Raw genomic sequence first — 27,344 nt, forward strand, 5'->3', positions numbered from 1 at the left:
TTATAATAACAATAGAAAATATAATTATGCATGGTTTCAAAATAATGCAGCTATTCTTTTTATAAAAATACGAAGTCGTTTGTAAACCTTAACGTTACAAATTGATAGCAAACCTTCCATTTTAACTAAACTTGTATATTTGATATAGTAATCTGGTAAAAATCTATTTCTCAAACTGACATCTACTTCACATTGACATATAAATAACAGATGAAATTCATCACCAATACCATTTTCACATAGAGTACAAAGCCTTTCATATTTAGGAATATTTTTCCACCTTCCTGTTTCTACAGGAATTCCCAAATTAGAAAATCTAAATGGTGTTAACCATACTGTATTTTTTTTCATTCAACCGAATTAGATATTTCTCTAAACCATATTCATTTTTAAAAGATCTTTAAAACTGTCCCCTAGAACTCTGATTGATTCACAAAAATATACCCAAGACCAGTATTGTTGATAAAGATTTTATACAATTAACCCATTTGAAAGAATACTGATCATTAAGATTTCACATAAGTTTATAAAGAATACTGCTTAATTTAGATTCATTAGACATAAGTTTTCTACAATAAGATGCCATTCTCATTTTTACTCGATTTTCTAGTGGAAATCTTCCCAATACTCCATAGACACAAAAATTTGGAGCAGTATTTCATACTTTCAATATTCGCTTACAGTATTTTAAATGTACATATTCAATCAATTTCAAATGTTCATAGCCCCAGACTTCACAACCATATATTAAAATTGGTTCAATAATTGAATAAAACATTTTTATTGTAAGTCTATTGGAATATTTTCATTTCGTATACATCTATAAATAATGTGTAAAGCTTTTTGTGATTGATTTATCATTTTCTTTCTAGTTTCTATAAAAGAACCATCATACTTGAATATAACATCTGAATATGAAAAAGTATCAACACGTTCTAAATTTTTGCCATATAAAATAAACAAAAAATCATCCTTGCACTTTCTTTTACTGAAAACAATAACCTTTGTTACAGAAGCGTTTACTTCAAGCTTCCATTTATCACAGTATGACTGAAAAATATTTAAAGATCTTTGCATGACTTCTTTTGATTCTGATAAAATAGCTGTATCGTCGGCATACAAAATCACAAATAACTCAAAATAAATATGGAGTTCTTCATTAAATCTAGTCTTGAAAGTATCTAACCCTTGACTTTCTACACTTTTAAAATAATCCTCTAAATCATTCAAATATGTACAAAATAGAAAAGGAGATAAATTTTCACCTTGTCTGACACCTATTAAACATGGAATGAAATCCGATTCACAACCATTATATCTAACACATGATTTGATTCCTTGGTACATATTATAAATCACTGTGAAACACTTCCCTTTTATATCATAATTTTGCAGCTTTTCCCGAATAAAAGACCTGGAAACAGTATCAAACGCCTTTTTAAAATCAATAAGAGTACAAAAAAGTTTCTTTCCAAATGCAAAATGTAATTCCAGCAGAGTATGCAATACAAAGATGTTGTCAACCGTAGAGTAACCTTTTCTGAAGCCTGTTTGATATTCCGAAATCAAATTAATTTCACTTCCAAGTGAACTAAGTCGCATGTTAATAATGGATGTGAAAACTTTTCCCAGACAGCTGATCAAGGTGATAGGTCTATAATTAGTTGGACCTGTCTTACATGTCGACGTCGACTTTCAATACCATCTGTAGAAGTCGGTAAATCGTAATTGTGATTCGAAATTTATACGATTAATTTGAAAATGCCAAATCAATTTAAAAGTGAAGATTATAAATCGGGATTCAAACTAAAAGGTTCAAACCAATTTGTAACGTAGGGTCCCGCATTCTATACTCCAAAAAATACGGTACACCTAGATACAAATATGTAGTTCTTGGTAGAGATTCTTCATACTTTGTAAAACAACTCCAAATCATCTTCCAAATATACCGAAGACGATGTTTTCAAAAAGCTCTAATTTTTAATCGACAACATATTTGTTCATTGTGGTGGACGCGTTTTCAACAAACAGTCGGCATTCTAATGGAAACTAATTGTGCTCCTCTACTCGTTTACCTATTCCTTCGCGTTTATGAGGCTGACTATATGCATATAGCTGAACTGATCCAAAAAGCATGAACATCGTTTAATTAGATCCTTTAATCTCAATTTCCGCTATATAGATGACGTATTATCGTTAAACAATCCTAGTTTCGGGGATTTTATACACCGCATCTACCCCAAAGAACTTGAGAAAAAGGATACTACGAACATTGTGAAGTCAGACTCATATCTTGACATACACTTATAGATTGATGGTTAAGGAAAACTATTGACCAAACTATATGACAAACGCGATGACTTTTCATTCCTTATTGTCAACTTTCCCATCATCTGTGGCAACATCCCTTCAGTACCTGCGTATGGAGTTTTCATATCACAACTCATACGTTATGCCAGAGCTTGCCGTAACTACGCAGACTAGTTATATCGCACTAGACCTCTTACCATTGAGCTTCTGGCACAGGGTTATGATGCTGCAAGATTGAAGATTGACAAATCCGTTATAACGTATAGCTTTTCAGACCGGTCTATTATAGGGCATATTACATCATCATTAGGTAAACGAAAACAGGTGCAAGTGTAGGGATGTTTGTTTGTTTGGTTGTTGGGGTTTAACGTCCGAGCAGCAATATTTCAGCTATATTCAGACAATGAACATGACATGGATGATAAAATGAACATGAAATGAAAAAAAAGGATGGGTCACAAGGGTAATAGGGTTGACAAATTTTGATTGCCACTGGAAAAAGGGGGATGGGTAAGGTCGGGCAATTTAGCCTCCTGTGGCGGAGCGCAAAGGTTCCTACTCCTATCGAATACCACAGCAGGGTTCTTTAACGTGCGAGGAACGTAGCATCTTTCCCAACACGGTGCACCACTATGGTTTGCGGTCAGGTTTTCCGTATTATAGCCTGACAACCCCAGCATGTAACACGCCAGGGGTACCCCATTCCACCACCTGGGGCACACATCCCAGTTGCTCTGTGGGCAGAGCGCCTAGTCCCCGGCCAGGTTTCTGAGCACTATTTAGTCGCCTTATACGACAAGCTTAGCGCTGCTGCAGGCCTATTCTTCTAACACCCGGACCTGCACGGGGTGTGTAGGGATGTAAATTTCCTCTTAAAATGATACAGTAATAAACTAGAAATTCTTCTAAAAAACTTCCATGCACATGTTGACTTGTTAGACATGCAACATCTTTAAAAACTGGTTAACAAATGTATTAAGAAATGTGGTTTTATTTCATAATAGAGTAGATATATGGCCTCGGATCGTTACATTTTTCCTTGGGCCATAATTACAGACCTTGGACGTACGTATAACTAGTCCATCATGGAAAAGCACACTTATTAATACTATATTATAGATCGGCTGATTCATATATATACATAATAAAAAAAAACAAAAGAAGATATCTTAACAAATATTATAAGGACTGGTGTCAGCGACGTCCTACTGCTCTAAATCTTTCTGTCGGAAGTGACGTATACAGTTGAGATTTGAACTTTTAAATAACACAGACGCACATTCTAGTATGTTATAGGAAATCTCGCATATGCATCAGCCATATAACAGTTATTAATTATTAAGTTTAACGTATAGCTCCGTCCCTCATAGGGAAAGCCAAAAATTATATTATTTGGAAATACTTAGTTTTTCAATCTTAAAATATATGAAGGTAGTTAAAATTTGCTTAATTATTAAAGGTAAATTCGTACAATCAAAAATATAAAGTACATGACATTTTTGTGGTTGTTTATATTGCTAGCGATTTAGTTTTAGTTTTTGTCTTGTTTTCCTTATCTTCAGTTACAATTTTTAATCTATTTTACTCGGTTCGCTAATTTGTGTATGTACATAGTATTTGTTTCCTGTGTTCACATTTAGGTCATGATGTTATTTTTTATTACCATTTTGACATGGTTAAATTATCTCATTGTTGACGACTATTTTTTTTGCCGATATATGGAACATTATGATATAAAGACATAACAATATATACATTTTTTTATTATTATTTGAATAATTTGTTTTCAGAAGTTCCAATGCACATTCACATGAGTTTATGCAAGAAATAACTTAAATTTAAGAGACGATTCAGAGATGGATTTTCTTATAGTTTCATTATTTATTTTCGTCATAGTAACTAATGTAATTGTCCTCATTTCTTAAATGTATGTTTATGCCCGGTATTGGACAACTAATAGAGGCTGAATAAGGGATGAAATGGTCGCAGTATAATGTTGATTTGACGGAACCTGTCAAGATAGTCTGAGCACTATTGGTATCAATGGATGCTATGTTTCCTCTTGATAGGCAAAACGGCAAGAAAGAAATAAAGGTCACGAGATCCACTTACGCCAGGTCGCATCCCATTACCCTCTGGTGCAGTAATCAAAGGAGTGCAGCAAAATTAATGTTAGCAATTTTTTTATAGCGTAATAGCTATTTATATATAAATATTCAGGGAAGCCCAAACTGGTAACAGAAAAGAACCGAGCACTCATAGTTGGCATGAGATGGTCTACCCCAACTTCTTGCGGTAACGCAAAAAAGTACAAAATTTTGATTTGATCCGACGTACAATACTGGAAATCGTGACCCCATACGTTGCCAGATTTCGCCACGATGGCGTGTCTATACACGCCTTGCCATATCCTCCCCCGTGTATTTTATTTATTGCAGAACACATCAATATGCTGTTGCTATGATCATATATTTTAATGCAAAGATAACATACATTTTATATATTTGTACAATTGATATTGTTTTTGAGTTCTAACATTATGACGCCTTGTCATTTTGCTGTCAGTTCCTATTGAAAGGAACCAAGGTTATAGCGGTAATCAAAAGACTGTAATCCAGAGACAAAGACCAGACATGGAAAACAGACATACACAACAAAGAACACAAAGTAACTAAAATCAAACATACAAAGTAACAAAACCAAATAAGCAACTCGGACTCCACCAAAGACTGGGAGCATGGACCAGGTTCAACAATAGGATCGGTCGATGAAATCGTTTACCGGATGGTTGGGAGGGTAGGAAAGGTTGTGAATTAGCCTATAATCCGAACTCGACTTTTTTGGTTTAAGTGAAATTGGCAATATTCTTAATGTCGGAAAGAGGGGTGAAGCGAATAGGCCGACAATTCTATTCAATTCGATTTATTTTTTTTTCGTGCAATAATGGCCAAATCTCCTTTAATCTGATGTTTCAATATCCAAAGGAAGCTGGGGGCTCGAGTAATTAAACTTGAATCCATGTTCTAATTCGTTAATTAGAAGTATAAATTTAGGGGTTTGGAATCAATCCGGAAGAGAAACGAATTTCCGTAACGTTAGCTTTCATTAAATTGGTTTATCTAAAATAGCGATAAACCGTGTTATCTTCACTCATAGTAGTACAGTCGCAATGTAAAATTATCACTACATTGCAGGATGACATTATAAATCATGTGTTGAGTAGATGAACTTAATCTTAAGTTCTGTGGCACCTGCATGGCTATCAATATTCATAGTTCCCATTTTGTTTCTTTCTGTCAGCTGGATTTCGTAAAACACATATTACAAAAGACCATAGCTGCACAATATTACACGCGATTGTAGTGTTATTGAAACATTATCAAAAGCATTGAAAATTACTTTATAAAACAGACTAATAATTTAATTTAACTCCGCAAGATGTTATTCTGACTCCAAGCCAACCAGTCGTCGACTGTTCAACTGAGAAGCAGTGGCTGCTGATTTTTAAGACCTTGATAATTCTCGGTCATTTATCTAACCCACGACCTTCCAAGTAAGCACGCCACCACGAGACCAACGGATGAATGAACGTGAATTAAACTGCCCCTTATTTTTTTCTTAATTAATCCGTATAATTTAAAGGGAAAGGCCACCTGTGTATTAAGTTCGGCTCTTATGATAAATCATACGCACGTAAACAAAAGTAAATAATCTTTAATGCAAAATGCGCTTTTATAAAATGCTCAAGGCTATGCAAAGTTCGAAATCTTTGAAATATAAGGGGATAGCCATCTTGCAGAACTCTCCTTTCTGAAGGAAGATCATAAGCAGACTTTTAACCGATAGCATCCGATTGGCTTGTGGCGTCACTAAGTCGGTTTGGTACTGATACAAGTACTGCAAATAATATGTAAAATGAAGAATATTCCGTAAATATTTCTACGATCCTGTTTATCTAATCACCAAAACATGTTGTCTTGTCAAGCTTACCATTGCAGAAATGATAAAAGAGAATATTCTAAAAGTTTTTGATCGGCAACACGAACATTCTTTGGAAGTAGATTTTCCTATGATATATATACTAGTCTTCTGGCAGCAAATCCCGTTGTTCCAAAAAAGTTTTTCCAAAAAGATGGTACACCTAGATACAAATATATAGTTCTTGGTAGAGATTCCTCATACTTTGTAAGAAATAATTCCAAATCATATTCCAAATATATACAGGAAGATGTTTACAAAATGCTGGAATTTATTCAAACAAACAAACTTTCATAGCTGGATCTGCAAAATGTACCACCAAACCTCTTTCAAAACTTCTATACTCAAAGTGTCAAAGAGGGTCTACAGTCCTACCACAACATTTGTTACTCCCATAGTGGTATTAATTCAATGTGGATCCTGAAACATTCGAGAGATCTTTTAGAGACAATCAGTTCAAGACTATTATCTGAATATAATAGCATTAAAACCTATGATTTTTCAACACTGTATACTTCTATTCCCCATACTCAGTTAAAATTCCGACTTAAAAACATTATACATCGTTGTATTTTCCTAAAAAGATGGTACACCTAGATACAAATATATAGTTCTTGGTAGAGATTCCTCACACTTTGTAAGAAATAATTCCAAATCATCTTCCAAATATACAGAGGAAGATGTTTACAAAATGCTAGAATTTTTAATCGACAACATATTTGTTCAGTGTGGTGGACGTGTTTTTCAATAAACGGTCGGCATTCCAATGGGAACAAATTGTGCTCCTTTACTTGCTGACCTATTCCTTTACTCTTATGAGGCTGACTTTATAGCTGATCTGATCAGAAAGAAAGTATATCGTTTGGCTAGGTCTTTCAATCTCAGTTCCCGCTATATAGATAACGTATTATCTTTAAACAATCCTAATTTCGGGGATTTGATACATCTTATCTACCCAAAAGAATTTGAGATAAAGGATACTACAGACACTGTGAAGTCAGCCTCATATCTTGACCTACACTTAGAAATCGATGGTAAAGGAAAACTATTGACCAAACTTTACGACAAACGTGATGACTCTTCATTCAGAATTTTCAACTTTCCTTTCATCTGTGGCAACATCCCTTCGGCTCCTGCGTATGGAGTATTCATATCACAACTCATACGTTATGCCAGAGCTTGCCGAAACTATGCAGACTTTTTGTATCGCGCTAGAACTCTCACAAATAGGCTTCTGGAACAGGGTTATGTTGCTACAAGATTGAAGTCATCACTACAGAAGTTTTATTGTCGTCATTATGAACTCGTGGGTCGTTATGATGTATCCATCAGCACCATGAAAACTGATTTATTCAACGGGTCATAGTTTGCCTTTCCTCGTTTGTCTACCCCGGACTTGACTTTTTATTAGCAACTCGGCGGGTGTTTCTAGAAAAGCAGAGGACGCTTACCCTACCGGTGCACCTGGTCCATGCTCCCAGTTTTTAGTGGAGTCCAAGTTGCTCATTTACTTTTATTACTTTGTATGTATGATTTTAGTTACTTTATGTTCTTTGTTGTGTGTGTCTGTTTTCCATGTCTGGTCTTTGTCCCTGGATTACATTCTTTTGATTACCGCTATAACCTTGGTTCCCTTGATTACTCTTCGTCAATGTTGTCTGACATTTGCTTAGATGCTGTGCATCAATCTCTTCTTCAGTTTATTTTGGGTTGAAATTACAGGGGAAAAGTCCAAATTTGAGATTTCTTCGGACATCGTAATCAATTATCTATTTACTTTCACTTTACAAACCGACTTCCTGACGTCACAACTCAACCGATCATGGTGACGCTCATAGACGCGGGAAATTCAAATTGCCTAATTTTAAATCACGATTAATTAGTTAATAAAAGGAAATAATTTTGTCTCAATTTAATTTTCATAAACATTTAAAAGACTTGTTTCGATATTTATGACTTGCACCATAACATGGTCTTTTCCTTTAAGTTCAGTGCTCAAGAAGTTCTGATTGAAAGTTTAGTACTGTATTTGTACTTGAATGTGATAATTAATAATTTTTATCATAAAATTGATTTACTAATATAGTAGAGAAATTCATTGATAAAGGGGAACAAACACCAACACTAACATAAAAGAACAAAGCAGTTTGTCTGGTTTAAAATATTTAAAAATATATGAATTTAATTAATAATAAAGTGTGTCCTTTTATACAATTACACATTTTTCTTTAAAACACAAAACGTCCTGGCAAAAGAGAGATAATTCAAATATGTCAATTTCAGTTATTGACTATATGCCTATTAGAAAGTAAAATACGTTGTTGGTAAAAGCGCGCAATTTGGCATGAAGAAATTCTCACGAGAGTTTAATATCTAATGAAGATTGGGGTTTTTAACATTCTTTACAATTGTTATGAGCCTCATGAGGACGGAGAGCAACCATTTTATTTTACATGGATAAATACGAAGACTGTTTTATCTGGATGTTTTTACAATGTTATTTCCTTTTCCGATTCCATGCGTATTCTTCCAGTTATTTTAAAAAGGAAAACACGCATTTGTCTCATCTGCAGTTGATTAAGCTATTGGCTGTTTCGAAATCACTGACTATGTTACAAACTTTAAGAAATAGAACTTTTAGAAAATACGAAAATTCTACATAAGCTTTACTGCTATCGTTAATGTTCTGTTTATTCATTAGTTGTTGTTGTTGTTTTTTGTTTGCTTTGTTTTGTTTACTTTGTTTACTTTTCTCGGTAATTAAAAAAAACGGACTTTCTATATTTTAATAGCGACCAAAACTCTGCAGCGAGAGTGGAGGGCTCTACGGCAACATGCACGTGCAAGTATGATGAGAATTAAAATGCAAAGTGTCCCAAACTAAATCGATTTCTTGAACGTCTAAATGTCAATCTAAAATAGTAAAAGAGGATTGGAAATATGTACAAGGTTTACATTATGAGAAAGTCACATATTGCTATTAACGTTTTCCTTTTTACTTTCGTTCCGATCTCAATTCCGAAGACACAATGCGAATGCCGTCCAAAACACACACATTTATATTGATGATAATTTTATTCCTTATATATATATATGAATAGTCGACGACGATCTCTACGATTAGGTATATGTCCCTTGCTTAGAACACGACTAATTAGTTTGGGATTCGGTTTCTGTATGTTTTTGTTGTCTTGTTTGTTTGTTTGTTGTTGTTGTTGTTGTTTTGATTTGATCGGGTTTTTTTTCTAACTACATTTTTGTGAACAGTCCTTGTTTCTTGACTTACAAAAATCTTTTTTTTTCTTTTTTTTTTTTTTCCAATGGCAGTTGTTCAGTATTATAAGCGATTGCACTTCACTCGCATATAATTTTGATAATACACAAACAAACACATTTACGTTATAATAAATGATAACGTTGTGGAGATTGATGGATTCCACCTAGAAGTACTATTGACAGACGATGATTTATAAAATTCAGTAATGATGAATCACACTTTGATTCATGAATTCATTTTGTCCCCTGCATTCCGTTCAATGATCTGTCTTTTGGTAACAGATAATGATAATCATTTCCCCATGTAGACCTTATCACCGCTTCCTATTTAACTAATTAAAATATCAATCCACTACCTTTTTCTGACGCAGTCGGTATAGTTTCGCTTTTTACCTTTTGACCTTAAGGACGCTCTTCTATGGAAACGCAAGTCACCTGACCGCAATTCTGTTTCCCGATTGGACAAATACTGATAACTTAGTGGCGTTCGAAAAAAATGTACCGAAACTTTGTAATTGCGTGCCATGTGTTATTTTCTTGAAAGAAATGTAGAAACTTAGAAATAAAAAGAAGAACATTTTTACTGCGTCGGCTATCTCTTTTTTTAAGATTGTACTTGTTAGCTTTGTTGTGTTGGAAATTTCGCCAGGCACGAACACTATACACACCACGAATTCGCGAAACTGTTCCTAATGCATTGTACTAACTTGCTTTAAAATGCAGAGTTCAGTATTGAGAGTGGAAAATTTAATTTAAACCATGAAACAGCTATTTACTTCTGCTCCGCAGTAAGGAAGGAACATGTTAAAGTTTTTAAGTCTGATGCTAAATATATAGAAATTGAACTCCGTAGATAAAACAAAGATGATACCGCTTTATATCACAGTCACATATCATATCTCAAGTATAACTTATAAAAGGGAATTTCAGGCTATAATTTGCCCATATTACCAAAGTTTGTACAAAATTATCAAATTTCTTCATCAAGAGGTTGGTTCCAACCTTTACCCCCACCACTCAGAACCTTCCCATAGATCCTCCATCGTACTTAACTATATTTATGTTTTATACGATAGAACCGTTCCAAGTTTGCGTGCGCATGTTTTTGATTTTAACCAAGCCAACTAGAGTTTTATTTCATTTTATTACTTTTTGACACTCCTTAATACGTTAGATTTTGTTAAAGTATCAAATGAAACTTTGATCAATAATTTTGAATGAATAAAATTAATGGTATAAAAGTTGTGCCAGACAAAAACAAGCTAGTACCTCGAGGGCAAATTAGACCAACACATTTTAAAAGTAATTACTTTAGTCATTAACTCATTCAATACTTTTGCAGCGCGTAAGACAAAAATATCTAAAACGGCATAGGTCTAGTAATTAGACGTGTACTTCACAAAATAGCTGAATCCCTATACGTATTACAAAACTTTGATCAATAATTTTTGGTATTTATCGTCTTGAAACTACACTTAAAACTCTTGTATGATTGATATGATCACAAATTAATCAAACTTTTTTTTCAAATAAATTGTCCGAGTTCTTCTTTATTTCAACATGGGCGTAAAAAGCTGACGATACGCACGTTTTATATTTCATTGATCACCGACCTTACCATTTACTATCATCATCCATTTATTGATAAAAACAGTCACCTATGAATTTCTCTACGTGCAATTTGATGCCACTTATATCAAGGGGAGATAATATCCTATTAACATCTAACCCTTCCTTATCGTTCTGTATAAGATCCTCAATATGAATTTGGTCTGTTCTATCTCATTGGAGCAGAGATCATTTAATAATTATCAAACTATATTACGATAACTTGAACTCACTTAAGGAACAAGCAAATTGTATTCTATCCCACCCTAATCAAATATTTCACTGCCCAATTAAGACGCCCATTTCTGCCTTGTATAGTTGATCGAGGTGGTTCACATCTTTTCTCACAGCTTACGCTTCTTATCAAAGGAAATAATTAAACAAGATATCATTTTTGCATCAATATTTGGTTTTTTGTTGAGAAATAACTTCCGTTGTATATAGCAGTAGTGTCTCTCGGCTAAATACGCTCTGAGAACGAGTGAATTGGATGTGTAGATACCATAAGGTAAGCTGAGGTTATCCTTTTCTTTTCTAACATTATTTTGTGAAGCATATTTTAGTACTGGTATTTTTAATTGGTATTCAAAAGTACTTTTAATTTAACTGAATTAAGGAATCTATCGTATTTTCCTTATTTTATCCTAAGTAAATACGCATTTTAAAGAAATTTTGGTTATCAAAATTATTAAAACTTTTTTCATTGTTAACTTACGAATGAGAATTTCAGTCAATTAAGTTGGTAATGATCCATTAAAGAAAAAAAACAAGTACTTTACGTCTTTCTAATGATATGGAATACAGGTAGTAAATTGCCCATGATCCTTTTTAATACCTGCATCATCATCGGTTACTACGTCGTCCGTCTGTCCGTCCGTCACGCTTAAAGTGACGGGGGCTGCTTTATTTAACCTGAAACTGAAGAAAATATTTAACGAATATTTTATTAAACTTTTATTAATGGGGCAATTATAGGTAAATTGGACAGTTATCTTCATGTTTTGTCACGTTTCGGGTGTGGGAAGGGAATGTTGCCAAGAGAAGTCTGCGTATCAGGCCCCTAAATTTGTAAAGCACATCCAAGTGTTTTCTTTGTTATTTCATTTTGTTGACACAAATGTTCTCTTTACAAAAAAAAAGAGTTTAGACGTGAAAGCAACATTTTAAAGTTAAAGCATCATATATGTATGACATTATGGACACCTTTTTAACCTATTTATGAAATCCAATTCCGATTCCTTAAATTGACATTTTACAACAATGTACTTTAAGTTCTTATTGAATGCATTTTGCTTCGGAAATCCGTATTTTTCCGTTTTCATTACAACAGAAAATGCTAGATCTCTAATGAAAAGTGCAATAAGGTTGATTATTAAACCCATCTCATTTCCCAAGTGTATTACAATAATATTCAGATCCGCTTGAAAATTGATATCTTGACAAATTGCACAGTGTTCTCATATATTACAATCTAAAAGAACATAATTCTACAGAATCTTACATAACTCCATGATCTATAGGTTTCCCGGGTTATACCTTATTTGCAAGCAAATAGGCTTTACGACCAGTGTGTACAATTTTGCAATCCTCGTCTATGCATAAATACCATGGCTCTGTAAAATGCGTTTACCATAAAGCTCCATTGTTTCTCTGTTGGCAATATCAATTTGTAGCAATTTATGACAATATTTATGCTCTTGTAAATGTATTTCTAGTATATCTGATGTATATAAGGTGCTGTGAAAGAACACATATAATATCTATAATTATTGCAGAATCACCGCCATGTTTGTTTGTACTATTTAAACTTAAAGATTTTGCCTAAGTTTGGGTGCAATGTAGATATTTGTTAGTATTACAGCGTTAAACTTTTTAATGGATGTGATCAAGTTTTGTGAGACACTAAAAGCATTTAAGTGTGTATTGTATTGGCATACGTCACGTTTTCGTAAATTTAGATGGTCTTGTCGAGTTTGAATAAGATGCATATTTTTGCTTTGACGTAATTTAACCTACCAGCATTTCTACGACGGTCTGTTAAAAGTTTTATATTCGTTAAAACATCACCGCTTAGGGTGAAAAATTATCGAAACATTTTAAAGGCGTTTACTGTCATCATTTTCTAGAAAGCTTACTGACCTGTGACGCTGCTAAGGATGTTATAAAACTATTGGGTGTGTTTTAACTTTCTTTATAATGCTTTAAGCTTTGATTTGTTTGTAGTTTTGTTTTGTTTTGTTTTGCTTTTGCTTTTTTTTAGTTGTGTTGATTTTTTATTGAGGGGGCCCTTTGGTTTTATACTTGATACCTTTTTCGGTGGTCAGGTATTGGTGTGTAGGTACATGTGTTTTGATTATAATGAAGCATATGTAACCGAAACCTTTATCAAGCTTTTGAACTTCGGTTTTGACACGTTCTTCATTGTAAATAGCTGATAGAAATATGTAAAATTTATCTGAAGGTAGAGTTAGAAGACAGATCCAGGTCCATAGCGTTGGATGTGCGACTTCTCATTTTTTTAGAGAAAAAAAAGATGAAGAAAAATAAGAAGCATGACGGTGCGCACCCCTCTTCGGTAAATTAAAGTGGCTTTCCGTTCTTCCATTCCTGTATCTGCCTCAGGAGTTTACATTTTACGATGCGCATACACCTAATGAAATCCATTTGAAACAGTGCAAACTGAATGAAAATTATCAAGATGTACGGATGCTCCGTGTCTTTGAATTCTATATCCTTTTCTTACTTGTTGATTTTCATCACAAATATAGGATAAAATTAAGCGAAAAAAAGTACGTGTACAGAAAGTATATAGAGTATATTTTATTAAATTGGTTCTTGATTCATTTTAAGTTCGAGACAGTTTAACTTCATTGATATCATATGCATGTAGATGTCCTGACTTACTTACAATACACGTAACCTCTAACATTCAAAATGCCAATGATATCAAGCCTTAAATTCATATTGAGAGGCCGACTTATTTACCGTTACGATTGTGGGATGACCGTTATATAACAAAAGACTGACGAACTGGATGACCGTAACAGAACAAAAGACTGACGAACGGGATGACCGTAACAGGTTTATTTGATACGAAATACAAAATATTGTAACGATATTGATATGGGTAAAATAGTTACTGAATTGATCAATTTCTTTAGGTGTTTATCCACAACTAAAAATAGACTGGGAAAATAGAAGAAACTACACCATTCTTTTACTTGTTGAAGTTTATAGATGCCACGATATCAAGCATTAAATTCATTCAGGGGCTGAACTTGTTTACATTACAGCTATACATGACGATGATGCTACAACTTTACTTACGATTTGTATACAAGTACATGTATCAGTTATCACTAAATTGATTCTGTTGAGAATAACGAACTAGATTAAGTAAATCAGTGCCTCAATGTGTTTATATATCTAATGCTAATGTTTATTGTATACATCCATTATTGTGTTATTGTTCTGACCGCAGCGATCATTGGCTTCATTGTAAAAGGTAACGCTTGACGTGAGAATCTCAGGATGATGAAATGTTACAAACACTATATTTAACATATTACGTTGATTTTTTTTTCAACTATTTAAGTAGCTGTCTTTGTAAGAATCGTGTAAAATCTGAAAAATGTGATACACCCCAAAAAAGGCTATATATTTTTATTTTTGTAATTAAATTCTTTTATGGGTCTATACTATGAAATGTGTAATTATTCATTCAAATCTACCTGCTCTTAGGAGATAATCAACATTGAAAATACGGTAGATTCTATTGTATCTGAGTACCATTTACAGAGTTATCTCCCATAATTTTGAAATCTAAAGTGTATTCTATATAATTTTTATCTCCTAAGATCACGGGTGATATGAAAAACCACATGTTTATTTCTGTTTACTATGACATTTTAAACAAAATATCAAAAATAAAAATATGTAGGCTTTTTATCCATGAATCACATTTTGTATGAGTCTTAGCTGGATTGCTACTTAAATTAAATCTTTTTTTAAAGTGTTGTGTGACTTTATGTGTTATGTGTTGAATTGAATGTGTTTGTGCATCCTCTGGTGACTAGGAAATATTATTTAAAGGTTTACAGCGTTGTCTTTAAGTAGCAGCCTTTCTAAAAATCAGACAGAAGGTGATTTATGCAGGTAAAAAAAACCAAAGAATTCAGTTTTATTTCTTGTTCAGAAACAGTTACTGGTCACATAACCAGTCTTAGATTTTCATGTGGTTGTTAAGCTTTAAAATTTGAGAAAAAATTATAAAGATTATACATGGAATTTGCACTGTGCAAGAGTTATCGTTCTTGATTTGGTTGATTTCAGTGGAAGATGAATGTATGATTTTCTAAAAAGTTCAGATCTGAATGCAGAAGAGATCATCGTTATGTGAAAGTATAGCATATGTAGACTGAAAAAGCATCGTTTGTTTGGTGGGTAATTCTTCCCCATGAATCACTTTACCATTAGCAATGTCTGAATTTTATATGGACTGGTACTTAAAATACATTTGAAACAATTGAAACAAGCTACACACCGAAAAAGACCTGTATATGTATATAAAAAAACTCGTGGTAAATGCACATAAATGTTTATTTTTATTTATTTAATATTTTTTGCAACTACGCGGCGGGTCTCTGGACTGGAACCAGCCTTTTTCTGTTGGTTTATTTCGACCCCCCTTTTTCAAAATCTTTGAATACACACTGCGTATTTCATTTTCTATATATAACCGATAAATGTGACAGATGTCTCTGAAACTATTGGCTTTCACTAACGTCGTAGTAAATATTCGATATATCACATATATATACATACATGGTTCCAAATTCAAGTTAAGCGCCTATTTCACCCAGATTTAATTTCATCTAAGTCCATTATCGGCACCACATGTTCTATCTTCATTGATTATTATCTAACAGAAGATCATCCACGACTAATGGATCCGATTTATTTTCTGTCGCCTCCAACAAAAATACTTAATTTTTTGTATCAGTGTTTGTAAGAATCATGCGGTTGGTGAAACATTGTAGGTAAAATACCTAGCTCCATCTTCTTTTATTATTATCACACATGAATTATCCCGCGGCTGATGGATTCGATATAATTTTATACTTGTCTCGCATCAATGGAAATACTTTAAACTATGTAAGAGTCTCTGTGAGAATCGGGCAGTTGATAAAACACGGTAAAGTACACACCTTGTTCCATCTTCTTTGATTTCATAGAAGATCCCGATGACTAATGGATCCGAATAATGTAAACGAAAATATTAGAAATTAAAAAGGTCTTTTTCTGTAAGGAGCAGGCGGTCTGTGAAACATTTTAAATGCTATTTCATCATTTGTACAACATCAGAACTATCGATGGAAGACAAGTTCTACAATGTCTTTTTTAAAAAAAATGCGTTGTAATTTAACTGAAAAGCAGTTTAAATAAACAAGTCAGAGACAGGTACTTACTGAAACGAACGTTCTAATTTTCTATTAAAAAAAACTTTACAATTTAAGAAATGGGCCTATGGCCCAATGAGCTGATCAGAAGAAAAAGTGGTTCTGGACTGACATTTAATTCCAATTGATACTTGGATGTGCATGTAGGTAAAAAAAACCAGTACCATTTATTACTCCGATTGAAGTGCATCTGATGTTTTACAATACTAGAATGCTTGACTAAAAAAAGGAGAAAAAAATGAAAAACTGGATTGAAAATATTTTGCAGTGTACTAAGTGCCAGTTCCAAGTACTACTTCAATCTGACGAAGGACATTCAGTATTTGTTTTGCGGTTTAGAGATTAGAAAAAAATTAAATCAGACTGCAAAGTTACCAATTATATTCCTAGTAACTACAAGGTCTCGGGTTCGTTCTAGTCGCTTTAACTGGTCCATTATATACAGGCTTTACGATATTTTCCCAATTACAACCGAAAATATCTTTGCATGTGGTCCAATGGAATCAATAATTGGAAGTATTTGGCTAGATTGTCAGAACAAATGGCAGTCAGTTCTAATACCTGATGTCAGTTTGAGTGTACAATAAACTGGTAATACTGTATTCATATGTTTTGCATATTGTTTTCTAGATTATATGATTTTTGCCTTACACTTACACATACTTGTACATGAATTATGTTTACATGTTGTATATAGATAGTTGCCTATCCCTGTCGTCTATGAAAAAAACAGTGTCCATGCAGAGTAGCATGGATTTTAAGGTATCCGTCATTGTATCATAGAGTAATCAAGGGATCCAAGATATGAACAGAAATCAAATGAAAACAATCCACGGATAAAGACTAGACAGGGAAATAGACACACAATACAAAGAACATGATATAATCAAACTAACACGTGCAAAGAAAGTAATTATTAAAGTAAATGAGCAATTCTGACTCCCCTAAAAACTGGAGGCATGGATCATATGCACCGGTAGGGTAAGCATCATCTGCTTTTCTAGAAACACTTAAGTTTATTTCATCAAAGTCCATTGTTTTAGCTCTAGCCATATTCAAATATTTAAATTTATTTCAAATAACAATTAAACAATAAATTACATGTATACAAGTAGTGGATCTATGGGGGTCTACGGATTTGAATTTCTGTTGATTTTTTTAATATCAGACATGTTAACATGTACTAATTTATTTTGGCAAAATTGACCAAATGATTGTCTGGAACCTCCATTTGGGGAACATCTTGTTAATTTTATACAAAATTGTGCAATAAATTGCTTAATCAACTATGTTTTTTAAGACAATTATACTTGATTTTTAGCGTTGTTCAGACCACGTCCACTTTTTTTACACCCATTGATTATTGCATTGTTCTTTAAGTTTGCAGCATATTCACGTCATGAATGATTCAAAATTTTGACGTCACACCATGATATTACAGTACAGCAATAGAACTTTTGGCCTATTAAACTGTTGTTAGGTTTTACAGCAGCCATTCATTCCAACTTTTAGATTACAATTTACATCACATTTTACATCACTTTATGCTGTGAAACCGTGGTAAATCCAAAAAGTTGTCAGAATAAAGCTTCTTAACTACTTTAATAAAGGGCGTTACAATCTTTTATCTTTCTTCTCGTTTTAAACTTTGTATAAAATATCCATCAAATCTCCTCTATACAATGCTTAATCCCGTACCCAAGACTCAGGTCGACTGTAACATATTTATCACAATTAATATTTGTTTTCTAGTCAATGCAAAACTTTTGTCTCAAAGTTTTGAATACTACGCGTTATGATTTTCATATCGGTAACACTGGTAATCTCCTTAAAAGTTTTTACATTGAGGGTGCTTGACAATTTGTAAAAGCTGGTGTTTCGATCCTTTTAGATTTTAAATACAGTTTGTTATATCTGTATTAAAAGAAACCGGGTCTCATCAGCGGTCTGGCTTCTGAAATTTCAAAGAACAATATTATGTTAATTTGTCCGCAAATTTCCGTATTTATGCATTGTAAACATGTATCTTCCTGCATCCATTTTCTAGATATGACAGGACTTTAATTGAGTGAATTCAGATTGTTGGTCATTCCATCATATGCTATGCTTCTCTTTTCATTTAAAAATGTATTCGTTTCTTGGTTTAAACGGACCACAAAAGCCACAGAAGTTGTTTTCCCACCGATTACGTTTTCACAGTTGGTACTAGTAGTGATTTACGTGCTGCAGTGGTAGAACATTTCAGGATGCAGAGGTTTCACGAAATTAAAAGGGAGACTAAGGAAATTGGCATCAAAACCATATGGCTTTAGGCCAATTAGTATAGAAAAATTGCAAGTAAAACACTCTCTCGATCGGCATTTTTATATCTTCATCCGGAAGTTAGTTGTGCGTGCAATGCGCAATTATATGAGATTCACACTATCAGCACCAGCTTGAATTACTAATTTTATACGACTTTGTACATTCTATGTATATATTGCATGCAAACCAAATATGTATCAAAATTACAAAGGGTTCTCTGTTGTTTCAAATGAAATATGTCGTAACTTGTGTTGAAAAATATCAAATAACAAAAATATATTCAATTATCTACGAATACAGAATGAATATTTCATTGTGATCTGCGCAGATTAAAAAGAACTCAATATAAATTTTTCATTGTGATTTGCGCAGATTCAAAAGAACTGAATATAAATCGAAACTTTTTTTTACTGTTTTTGGAAGAGAAGAAAGGCAACATTATATTGATGACACCAAAAGATTCCAGCTATACCGCTTGCTGTATATATGTGAAACACTATAGTCAAATTAGTATGCATTGCTAGGGAATACAAAACGCAAGCTAATGGTATTGAACGAACTGTAATTGCCTTTTCTTAACTTGATTCGCCGGTAGATCCATGCTCTAATTCAAGTAATTCAATTTGAATGCTTGAGATTTTAGAATCAAATGCAATTAAAATATATCACAGGAATTTTATGGTTGTTTTTTTAAAGTGAATCCGTATGTTTCGAGGTTCCTAATTAAGATTTTTATACGCGACGGAAACAAAATGCTGGTACGGTGACACCAATGAAGGATTAGTGTAATCACTGAAATGAGTAGAAGGCAAAATGTTAGGATTTGAAGAATCTTTCTTACGAACAAAAGTGACACGAGTGATACATTGACATTAGAAAATAAGTCACACCATGTTGCTTTTGTCGTCGCAGCCTTGAACATATAAAGCCTTTTTTTATGGCATATCTGTAAAGAGTGGAGTTAAGCACTAAGCATATTGAAATGGCCAAAATTAAGTCGAAATTATTGTATATATAGTTTTACTTTTTCTTTGTCCCAAATATCATTTTATCCCTTTTGTCCATTTTGCTTTTTTCTTTCATCTTCAAAAACTTGTCAACGCGATTTCTCATAGCCTTTCTTTTCATAGTGAATTAAAGTGACTGGATCTTTGAATTTGTACCAAAGGGTTCCACATCCAGAAGGAGCCTGGGATTGATTCTGAGTTTGTGTCCATTGAGAAATAAGTAACCAAAAAGGGAACTTAATCCCAATCAAAATTAAAATCTGTATCCAGATTGAATGGTGCGTCGATCCTTACTTGCCCCAACTGTTCAAGGTTCGACCTCTGTGGTCGTATAAAGCTGTGCCCTGCGAAGAATTCTATTCTAAACCCGTAAACTCCATGTCGAAGTACAATGCACCTGCAAGCCAATAATTTAGGGTTTACAATTATAGTTGTATTGACGAGTACACAACAGGCCAAAAACAAATTCATATGTTTTACACGTATGATAATTGATTTAGAAGTATTTGGGTTCTTATGCCGAGTGAAATTGAGACATTACTAAAATCTTCTTCGACTCAAATTTCGACCAATCACATGATTTTAAATTGATTATTAATTATATCAATTATAGATCTTCCATAAAAGCCAGGTTTTGACACTTTTTATTCCTACATGTTACATTCCAACATGGTCAATATTTGCTATTAATCTTTGTCATAGGTTCCCTTGTTTTAATTTATATTATGGAAATACAATTTGTTTTTAAGGGACTAGAATGAAATTATAGATGAAAAGGCCTGATACTAACTTTCCTGAAATAAAAAAGCAGGACATGCCAAAAAGGAAAATACAAAGCAGAATAATCCCTTATTGTACATATTTCACCTAGGCCTCCTTAAATCCTTCTCTTAGCATTTTTGTTTTTTTTTTTTGGTTTTGGTTTTGTTGACAATAAGAAAAATCAGTCTGTTTTAATCTCGGCATTAACGCAGTAGAACAAGAATATGGTTACCTACTCTTAAACAATTAAGAACAGTACATGTACTTCTCACAAAGTATATTTGGAAGTTATTGCATTTGATATGGCTATCCGTTTCCGTAACTCCTTCATTTGCTTTGTTATTTTAACCGATCCCACTTATTATCATGAGGTTTTGTTCTACATATAGAACCCCGTTGTCTATTTATAAATAATTGATGATTAAAGATGTGATTGGTGGGGTTTATGCCACATATTTATTTTCTGCTTTGGTATATCCGATATACAAAAACATTAAAGTGTCAAGCATTTTCTATGAAAGTCTTTCGGAAAATTGATTTTTATACATAGTATCACTAAAATGAAGTGTAGTCACGATTTTTAAGATCCATTTTTCTTTTACAGAAACCAGAGTGTTAATGTTTATTCTTTAGGGGTTTGAAGTCTAATTGAAATAAGTATAAAAATGTGAAAGTCTATTATAAATTAGGCTTGGGAAAATAACGCAACATGCTGTGTAGATGAGAGACGAATTTACTTACTAAAAGAGGGTAAACATTTTAAAAATCTGAAAACAGAAACATGTTTTAAATATACACATGTATAATACTAAACTTCAGCAGCAACTTAAATCGATTTTTTTATTTGAAAACCTGCCTTGTTCATCGCTTGTTAAGAAATGGGAATATATAAAATTATTTTTTTATTTTTTTTCCAAAAAATTTCCCCCGCGTGCTAATGAAATGGCCGGTGCCATACTGGACGTTTATATTCCGTGTTTCACATTACATATTAAATGTCGTGCAACTACGTAGTCTTAATATGTTAAAGTTCTAGTATCAGTAATAATGCCAAAGCAACTACCTTAACCAAATAATTATTTTTAAAAAAAAGTTTTTGTATTGACTGGTTTTGTTGTTTTGTCACTCTCGACATCTTGTTGTTCGTGCACAGTGGCGTCTTAGAAGTGTTTTTTTATGTCAATTTCGACTTCTTGTTGTTCGTGCACAGTGGCGTCTTAGAAGTCTTTTGTTATGCCACTCTCGACTTCTTCTTGTTCGTGCTCAGTGGCGTCTTAGAAGTGTTTTTTATGTCAATTTCGACTTCTTGTTGTTCGTGCACAGTGGCGTCTTAGAAGTCTTTTGTTATGTCACTTTCGACTTCTCGTAGTTCATACACAGTGACGCATTAGTGGTCCTCCGTCAGATCACTCTCGAACTCCCGTTGTTTGTTCGCAGTTACACCACCATTTATTATTGAATTGGAATAAGAAGTGATAAAAGTATAGATGCACTAAATGTAGTTCAATTTAAGCATTGTTCAAAGATAATTTATCACATTGTACATATTATATCCTTACTCGTAATTTCATTACTTTTTTATCGCAGATTTTCTCAAGAATCCAGTGACGATATTTTCTTTTTCTCAATTGCAAATGGCAATTCCAAACAATCACATACAAAAAATGTAGCTCTTCCTACTAATTTTATAGAATCTGGTCATTGTTCCATATCCTTTTCAAAAAATATTTGAAATTGTCTTTAAAATAGTGATTTAAGTCATTTATAATTCAGTAATGAATTTTGTTCTTACGCAAAAATTTTAAGGTAACTTTTTTTACTGACCATAATTTTCAATTATAAGCCAATATAAGATTTTGGACTTGAACTTAAGAATATGAATCGAGAGGGTAAATTTTTACAAGTATTTTCCTTTACAATTTTCACATCACATGACGATTTTTTACCCTTTACCCATAAAATAGATACTGAAAATATAGTATAGAAGAAAACTGAAAGTACATGATAAAACAAAAATCAAGATTCCATACAGTTAGAATTTTTTTTTAAAATTGTTTTTAATTCTATGGATTTGTTTTTGGATAGAATGTACCGTAGGCCAATAGTAAGTCATGTTAACGCCTACCAATGCCTGATTTATTCCATATTATATAAATAAATAATGATCAAGGAATTGACTTCGTTTTATGCAAAAAAGTACAGTTCAATTATAACAACTGCATGAGTCATATACTTTTAAGTGGTCTTTGAGAACGACTTCACGAAACCGTGGGCGTCGAATATTATCTGATGCCCAGAATGGCAATATCATGATTTTATGTATTGCAATCTCCTAATTCGATAGTGTCATCATAAAACGTAAGACACCGTCTAGGCGACATGCCATTTGGTCTTCTGTGGGAATATTTACGTAGTCATGGCCACTTTAAAACCTGCGTCTACTTTTGTCAGGGTGTTTGGAAGGGCTCACATGCTTTAACTGAAAACGGTTCTTTGGAATTACTTGAATAACGAAAGACACGTTACAAGGTTAGTTATTTATAGGTGTAATTTAAGAATGCCATGCAAACTTTGTATTGTTCGAAAGCTCTCACCAAATAATGAGAGTAGTAAAGAATCATGGGCGGATCCAGGGGAGGGGGAGACAAAATACCCCCTTCCTCTCGAAAAATGATACCGAGTTGAAAAGTTATATAGCGCATATTGTTTCACATTTTTATTAAGGAAAAGTTTGCGTCCCCAGTCCCTCCCCCACCCCCATAATCGTTCACTTGGTTTTGTTGGTTTTATTTAGGATACTGCACATAGGTTATGATATGACAGTTTATCCTTTTATTAAGGTTGCTGTATTTCTTTTTTAATAAAATATACATGTATATAAAAGAAGCATTTTTTCATGTGTAAGAAATTTGCACGATGATTTACATGTTTTAAATTATGTTTGGAGATATTTCCTTTTCACATTACTTTCGGTTGACACAATTAAATATCTTAAGACAAGTGTGACAACTTGATAGGCGTTGTCGAGTGGATTGAACAGAGAAGAAAACTGGAATTTCAGGCCAAGCTAAAAAGTCCGCACGTTGCATTACAGCCATAACTGATAACTGTAAGTACGAGCGCGGTATCGAAATCGTTATCAATTTCGATACAAATCTAATGCCACATAAATCCCTCAATATTATGTCAAATGGTGTCAGATTGAAAAAGATTCCCACATTTTTGGTGGAGATAGTAGAAGTACTTCATCCCTAAAGCACTGACATACATGTAAGGGTGTTGACATTTCCTACAATTGTATATTATATCAGTTTTGTGCATGTACTTAAAAAGGGTGTGGTTCATTTAGCCCTTGTTGAAATATGACTACATTTAAATAAACATTCAGATATTTAGAATAGTTATCTATAGAAACGCCAAAAATGCGGTCATGGGTTTTGTCTTTTTTTTCTAAATGAGGCATTGTTAGATTATTAAGGAATTTATTCACCGTTACTGTGATTTTATTTTCCATACAGGTAAGCCCTTTACAACAAAACAAGTTTTTAAAAGAGCATTTTAATCCTGGATTGCGATGAAAAATGTTTTTGATAGTTTTCGTGACCAACATTTCTCATTTTGTATAACTTGTGGAAGGCGAATTGTAAGTAATCCGAAAACCTGTTTAAACTAGCCATTTTTAGAAGTCCCATTACATCAATTTAAATGAATTTAAGTATCACTCCAGATAAAAATTATACACATTCTGTAAAATATGAAACAACCCGACAAGGCTACATATTTTTATTTATTTATTTTAATTTTTTTTATTGTTATTAAGTTGCTTTATAAGTCTATATGATGAAATGTGTAATTATTCATTCAAACCTGGCTGATCATTGGAGATAACCTTCATGACACATCCAGTAGTTTCTATTGAATTTTAGTGTCACTTACAGAGTTATCTCCCTTAATTTTGAATTATACTGTACATTCTATATAATTTTTATCTCCAAAGAGCACGGGTCATCAGGAAAGCCACGTGTTAATTTCTGTTTTGTATAGCGTTAAAAATAAGAGTAATCAAGGGAACACAGGTAATAGGGTAATCAAAAGAATGTAAACCAGAGACAAAGACCAGACATGGAAAGCAGACATACACAACAAAGAACACAAAGGAACTAAAATCATACATAAAAATAACCAAAGCAAATGAGCAACTCGAACTGCACTAAAAACTGGGAGAGGCTTTCCAACCATGAATCACATTTTGCATTATTTTTACAAGGAGTGCTATTGAACACCTTGGTAAACCGAACATCCGTTTTTACCGAACAAAAGGAGTTCAATTAGGACAGGCTGCTTCTGCACCATGAAAACTGATTTGTTCAACGTGTCAAGTTTCACTTGATCTTTTATGAGCAACTCAGTGGGTGTTTTTTGAAAAGCAAAGAGCGCTTACTCTACCGGTGCACCTGGTCCATGCTCCCAGTTTTTAGTGAAATCAGAGTTGCTCATTTACTTTTGTTATTTTGTATGTATTATTTTAGTTACTTTTTGTTCTTAGTTGTCTTTATCCATTTTTCATGTCTGGTTTCATTCTTTTGATTTCCGCCAGAATCTTGGTTCCCTTGATTACTCTTCAATAAATTATGCTTAGGAAATAATTGACTTTAGTCCAATTTATTTTGCTTTGAGCAAATAGAACATGTTTAAACTAAGAGATTTTTTAATGCTAAGTTTTTGAATCCTTTTACAAATGTCAAGTTAGGGATTCCATTTAAAAAGTTTTACTGCTTAAATTAGTGAGTTTTGTTACTGCTTGACAACTTCAGTACAACTTTCATTAGTACCATTATGTATCTGAAGTCTATATAATCTTTGATACGCATAAAAGATCGAGGAACAAATGAAAAAGAATTAAGCAAAATAAGACATTCCCGAGTTTGTCAGATAATAGATTGACTGCTACAGTCTATTCTTACATTCCTACAGACGGAATACATGACTATTGATCAGTCCCTTTGTTCATAATTTGTTCCTTGCTTGTAAAGTTGACTTGACACAAACGTGTCGAGACAAATATTCATTGCTCACATAAACCTGTCAATTGTTTTGGACAAATTCCATTTACTTGTAAATACCAATTAGTCTTCTGAAACAATGATTTAGACTCCTTGCCTTAAATATTTTCTATCGTTTGAGTCGCTTGTGTTGTTTTACTAAAACTCAAATGAAGCTCCATGTCATTTTATTTTATTCTTTGTATTCAGAAAAAATAGTCTCTGATTGCCCATTTACAATGCATGGGTTGAACAGGTAGGGCTTGGCATATGACTAATAATATCATGGGCCAATTATTTCCTATAAGTTTATGGAACTGTTTGATTTTTTTTTGGGATGTTAAAAGGATTATCTGTCGAATTGTCAAATTGTACATTATAGATATTTTCTATTTAGAAAAACCTGACATATTTTGTACTTAAATAATTAAAAATTACGTTTGCCACTGTTCTTGCTCTTGCAAAATTCAGTTTTTGCAAAATGGAATGCTATTATACTTGGAGTAAGCGTATTCGACAGATATAAATATGTCAAATGTGGTATGGGACCCACAATTTAAGTTGCAAAACAAGTTTCTGAGATATTGTGATGAAAACTATAAATAGTTGACAACATTCCACATTTGAAATCTTTAAGCATACAATGCAGCATTACCATGATAATATTCGTTTTCGACGGATAGGTGGGCGGACGGACAGTGGCAATACAATGTCTATTCTCTTTATACACGAAGTTAAAGTCGCACATCAAAGTTGGTCATTGTAAACGCCCTGTATTTTTTTCGAACTACATGTAAGGTGTTTTTCTGGTACTTAATGAAAATTTGAAAAAAAATCCGATCATTTAACTGAAATCACGTAACCAGACTTTAGCCACATAGCTCACTGAAACAAACACTTTGGAAATAAAACAAAAGCAGACGACATAATGTTATTAGTAACGCACTGCTCAATTGACTTAATGATGGTCGCGAGCCACTGACGTGTAGGAAAGACACGGGACTTAAGGTACTGGTCGACACTTATATCTTCTTAGTAGTAAACTAAACACGAGTGCATCGGAAATGTCACTTAAGAGCATTAGTTTGATTTAATGGACTAATGGCTTATTGATAATTGTTATGACAGAACTAATCTGACTAGTGTAAATCATGCCCGACTAAGTACGCTATGATATCATACAATCTTTCAGACTTAACTGTTTACTTTCATATCACCAGGCGTGGGGTTTTATTATGCTATAATAAAAAAAAACTCTCATCCAACTTTTTTTGAAAATTTGTGCGGGGACGACTTTTATTTTTCACTTTTTTAGCTTTCCTACATTAGCTGTCACTCTTGCCAAAAAACTAGCGTTGTTGATATCATCTTTATGTGCTTTGTGATCGATTTTCCTAGCACAAGCGTATAGAAACAACACAACCAAAGTATATGTTTCTCAACTGCTGGACCCGTTATTTGTTTTCATCAATTTGGAACTATTTTTCAACAGCGACAGCCGCGATGCACAAACCGGAAGTAAAAGTTACTAAATAATGAATATTTTAAATTGGGTCTGGACAAGACATGGAATATGTCCGGAAATTTGAGTCGGAGGT

The 27,344-nt window shown here is 33.2% G+C and overlaps 1 protein-coding gene across 6 annotated transcripts in view; it reads left to right on the top strand.

Annotated features, from left to right (window-relative positions):
* The first annotated feature begins 11,489 nt into the window (after nt 1–11,489).
* The window catches only part of LOC148605168 (uncharacterized), a 77,319-nt gene continuing 61,464 nt past the window's right edge, over nt 11,490–27,344 (top strand). For 2 of the 6 annotated variants that reach the window (XM_088548113.1, XM_088548114.1), the window contains exon 1: nt 11,490–11,680. In XM_088548113.1, the coding sequence (XP_088404239.1) occupies nt 11,663–11,680 (18 nt within the window). In that variant the 5' untranslated portion in view covers nt 11,490–11,662. Of the gene's footprint in view, nt 11,681–23,083; nt 23,234–23,746; nt 23,814–24,082; nt 24,223–27,344 lie in introns of those variants that run through there. The other 4 variants (XM_088548120.1, XM_088548116.1, XM_088548118.1 and 1 more) reach the window with 4 other exon arrangements.

Source organism: Perna viridis, chromosome 10, assembly GCF_037379345.1.
Source record: "Perna viridis isolate PV_CMFRI_1.1 ecotype Kerala chromosome 10, ASM3737934v1, whole genome shotgun sequence".
Classification (NCBI taxonomy): Eukaryota; Metazoa; Mollusca; class Bivalvia; order Mytilida; family Mytilidae; genus Perna; species Perna viridis.